The sequence below is a fragment of the Protobothrops mucrosquamatus genome, unplaced genomic scaffold, assembly GCF_001527695.2.
Source record: "Protobothrops mucrosquamatus isolate PMUCROS unplaced genomic scaffold, P.Mucros_1.0 scaffold15353, whole genome shotgun sequence".
Taxonomy (NCBI): domain Eukaryota; kingdom Metazoa; phylum Chordata; class Lepidosauria; order Squamata; family Viperidae; genus Protobothrops; species Protobothrops mucrosquamatus.
In genome coordinates this window covers 389-5,347 of record NW_015401121.1, presented here as the reverse complement: position 1 = coordinate 5,347, position 4,959 = coordinate 389, and the positions used below count along the sequence as shown (strand labels likewise).

The 4,959-nt window shown below is 37.0% G+C and overlaps 1 protein-coding gene across 1 annotated transcript; it reads right to left on the bottom strand.

The window, feature by feature from the left end:
* Positions 1-770: 770 nt before the first annotated feature.
* LOC107301658 (protein sel-1 homolog 3-like) lies at positions 771-4,420 on the bottom strand (the record flags this gene model as incomplete). The annotated part of the gene is made up of 3 exons (XM_015830851.1): positions 771-1,007; positions 2,401-2,612; positions 4,277-4,420. Coding segments are annotated over 3 exons (593 nt in total), but the record flags the coding sequence as incomplete, so codon positions are not given.
* Positions 4,421-4,959: the final 539 nt, after the last annotated feature.

Here is a 4,959-nt window from a genome sequence, read left to right as displayed (position 1 = left end):
TACAATAAATGAAATTTAAGTTAAGAACTGAGTATATAATTTTTTTAAAAAATAAAAGATGAACAAGATGTGAGTTTCGGCACCTTTTTTCTTACGAAAAAAAAAAGGCACTGTGTATTACCTTTGCAAAAGGCATTAAAACAGCCTGTTTTTTATTATTATTAAAAGTTTTATAAAGATTACAGTATAAACCCCCATACCCACCCCAAAACCCCACCCTCACCCTCCCCCACTTCCCAGAGCTGAATACAGGGTTACAAATATAATAATCAAAATCTATCTAACATTAACCATTAAAATAACCAAGTCCATAATACGCTTTAACTCCCCTTTAACACAAATTTAAACAAATTAAAGTTAAACACAATAATAAACATATTCATAACCTAAATATTAAACAATACCATACTAATATTAAAAATAATAATAATATCATATAATTAAAACCAACACAAATTCCATTAAAATAAACTATTAATAATAACAATACTCTAGAGTTTACTCATAACCCAAATGAAACTTTTTAGTCCCATATTTATTCTGAATATAATCTATCCATCTTCTCCAGACCGAGATGTATCTTTCTTGTGATTGATCCTTCAAAATAAGCGAAAATTTTAGCCATTTCTGCTAAATTTGACACTTTAAGTGTCCATTCTTCTATAGTGGGCAAAGAGTCCTTCTTCCAAAATTGGGCTACCAATAATCTTGCAGCTGTTATAAGATTCAACATCAAATTCATAGCCTTTTAGCCATTATTAAAACAGCCATTATTCCCTTTTAACAACCAGGAGAAAAGGTCTGCCAGAGACCGTCCTCGTATTTACCTGATCTCCTGCTGCGTTCTGTTGATCCCGGGGCGTCTTTAGAGCCACGTCGCTATAGTAAGCGTAGGAGACCTCAAGATCCTGGGGGTAATTACTCATCCCTTGATAGTGCTTGTAGCCCAGGCTCAGCAGAGCAAGACGATCCGCTTCTTGAGCTGCAACCAAGTTGTAGAGCAATCCCTGGAAAGGACGAACCGTTTGGAAGGTAAACCCAGAAAGGTAACATCATATTATTGTAGTTTTATAGTATTATAGCTTTGTATTGTTGTAGTTTTGGTCACCACCGTGTAAAAAATAGATGTTGAGACTCTAGAAAGAGTGCAGAGAAGAGCAACAAAGATGATTAGGGGACTGGAGGCTAAAACATACAAGGAACGGTTGCTGGAATTGGGTATGTCTAGTTTAACGAAGAGAAGGACAAGGGGGGACATGACAGCAGCCTTCCAATATCTCAGGGGCTGCCCCAAAGAAGAGGGAGTCAAGCTATTCTCCAAAGCCCCTGAAGGCAGGACAAGAAGCAACGGGTGGAAACTAATCAAGGAGGGAAGCAACCTAGAACTAAGGAGAAACTTCCTGGCAGTGAGAACAATTAACCAGTGGAACAACCTGCCTCCAGAAGCGGTGAATGCTCCAACACTGGAAGTTTTTAAGAAGAGACTGGACAGCCATTTGTCCGGAATGGTATAGGGTTTCCTGCCTGAGCAGGGGGTTGGACTAGATGACCTTCAAGGTCCCCTCCTCCTCCTCCTCCTCCTCCTCCTCATTATTATTATTATTACTATTACTATTGCTATTATATTATTATTATTATTATTATTATTATTATTATTATTATTATTCCTGCCTGAGCAAGGGGTTGGTAGATGACCTCCAAGATCCCTTCCAACTTTTTATTATTATTATTATTATTATTATTATTATTATTATTATTATTATTATTATTATTATTATTATTATTATTAACTGCTTCCATCCTGCGACGATATCTGTAATACCATCAAACATCCACATCTGCCTATCCCAGGTCCTGGGTAAGGACTCGATAGGTAGACAAAATGCCAAATCCAGTCTGAACATCTGGCTGACTTTGCGATGATCCATAATAATAATAAAATATAATATTATAATAATATTATATTATATATACCTCAGACATGGAGGTAAGACCTTCTGACAAGCAAAGTCACTGGGCAAGCCTGATTGACTTCACAGCCAAGTGGCTAACTTAACCACTGAGGTGATTCTCTTAACAACGGTGACAAAAATGGTCGTAAAACGGGGAAAAACTCCCTTAACGAATGCCTCCCTTAACAACAGAAATTTCGGGGCCTCGATTGTGGTCGTAAGCCAAGGACCACCTCTATCTGTACTACAGCTAAACCTAGACTCGTAGCAAGGGCTTCTCAACCTTAAGTCAACTTTAAGATGGGTGGACTTCAACTCCCAGAATTCCCCAGCCAGCCAGATGCAAACCACATCAGGACAGGTGCTTCAGGGAGGCTGATGAAAGCCATGGACCCCCTCAGAGGCTTCTAAATCCTGGAGTAGAAATGCGAGTATCCCAAGATCTTACCTGAACTGGGTCTGGAGATACACCTAGCCCAACTTCGAAGATGACACCGAGAACGTAAGAAGCTCTGGAATATCCATAACTGCTGGAATCCCTCAGGGCCAAAATGGAGGAATTGATATAAAGCAGACCATCCGCTCGTGATAGGTTTTGAGCAGATGCCTCAAATAACCTGCGTCCAATTTTGAAGGCTATCTCCTTCTTGTGTTTGGATACTAAAAGAGTAAGATACAACACATTAGTAAGCCAGCGAGCTGGTTTCTACTCCTGCTTCTGCTGCCATCCTGTTTTCTTTCTTTTTTTCTTTTCAAATAATTTTATTAATTTTCTATTATTACATCTGATCAGCGCTTAATAAACACCGTGTGGTCTGGGTTAATTTGTTTGCTTAATAATGCAAGTTACATTCTTACCCCTTTTTTCCCAACCATGGATAAAACAAAGTAAGAATGTTTTGAACATTGTGGGGAAAACAAATTTAAATAAGAACGTTAAACAGGATCCATGATAAGGCAATCAAGACGATCAGTTAGAAAAGAAGCTTTATATCGATGTGCTTATTATTTGCAGAAATATTAGAAATAAATGTCTATATTTCATTGTTATTTATCCAAATAATAAAAATTGTATTAATTCAAAGTTGGCAAAAGAGAACATAGTTGAAAGAAGAGAATATCAAGCAAAGCTATTATGTGGACTATAGAGTTATAGAAACGAATGGTTATTGATTGTTTTTTTAAATATAAAGCCAGACAACACAATGTTTACCAAATATTAAGGTGATTATGTAAAAAAAATTCGTAAAACGTACGGTATTTAAAAAATAAATAAATTCCAGGTTTGAAAATATCCTGTATCTTCTTTCTCTTTGATCCTCAATATAAGTCTGTCCAATATTTTCTTGATTATCTCTTTGTCTAGTGGTTTTTCTTCATTCTTCCAGTGCTGACCAAACACACACCTCACTGCAGTTAGTACATGCAATGTTAAATATACACTTTGCTTATCAGATTTTTCTGGTATTATACCTAATAAGAAAAGTTCAGGTTTAAAATCTACATGTTTTCCCAACATCTTTTCTAGCCAAGTATGTATTTTTGTCCAATTTTTTTTTTTGCTTTAACACAGGTCCACAGATTCTAAAATGATTTATTCAGATGAAGAAGGAAGAATTGTGATGGTAGAAATATACTTACATCAAAAACAAGCATTGTTAGTAGCAATCTACGCACCAAATAATAACCAGGAAGAATTCTATCAAAATCTTCAAAGAAAAATAATAGAAACGGAGTGCCAAAGTATCTGTTTAGTAGGAGACTTTAATGCGATAGTGGATGGGATATTAGACTATAAAAGTAGTAAAACAGGAAAAACTGGAAGAAGAAGATTACCTAATATGATAGAAGAATTTTTTTTTAATATGATAGACGAAATTGGAGTACAAGATGTTTGGAGGGACATTAATCCAGGAAAATTACAATGTACATTTTATTCAGACAGTCAAAAATCCTGGTCCAGAATCATTATGATTTGAATGACATCTGAACTGAGGACAACAATGCAGGAAATTGAGATAGAACCAGGTACATGGGCAGACCATAATCCTTTAAAAGTGATGTGGAGAGGAATACAAAAAAAAATCAAGATGGATGTTGAACCAATCTATATTAAAAGAAAGAGAATTTATAGAACTAGCAAAAAAAGAAATGGAGTTTTTCTTCAAAGACATATTTTTAAACAGCTGCCACCGTGTTTTTTCATCCTACAGGAATCTCCACAACCCATCAATCCACTGGGTGGGTTGGTGGGCTTGTTTGGGCCTGTTGCAAGAATTATTGCCATGATCTTGACTATCCGCCGTATCGAAAAAGGACATTACCTTCTGGGAAAGGTGGAGTTGTGTCCTTTGCGTCTTCAAGCATGCTGTGATCTCCTCTCCATCCTTTCTCCCAGCCCAAAGCAACACACTTCCGAGGGCTCCTGTATTTGTGGCTCAGTTCCAGATAATAGTTGTCAAGAGGGCCTGAGGAAAAATTGCCATTAAAAAAAAGAAGAAAATGGTTTTTCTTAAGAGAATGACAGAAAAACAGAGTTGGAATAGAATAGAATAGAATAGAATAGAATAGAATAGAATAGAATAGAGTAGAGTAGAGTAGAGTAGAGTAGAGTAGAGTAGAGTAGAGTAGAGTAGAGTAGAGTAGAGTAGAGTAGAGAACGGGATGGGAATAGACAAGACTAGACTAGACTAGACTAGACTAGACTAGACTAGACTGGACTGGACTGGACTGGACTTGACTGGAATGGAATGGAATGGAATGGAATGGAATGGAATAGAGAACGGGATGGGGCTAGAGTAGAGTAGAGTAGAGTAGAGTAGAGTAGAGTAGAGTAGAGTAGAGTAGAGTAGAGTAGAGTAGAGTAGAGTAGAGTAGAGTAGAGTAGAGTAGAGTAGAGTAGAGTAGAGTAGAGAACGGGATGGGAATAGACAAGACTAGACTAGACTAGACTAGACTAGACTTGACTAGACTAGACTGGACTGGACTGGACTGGACTGGACTGGAA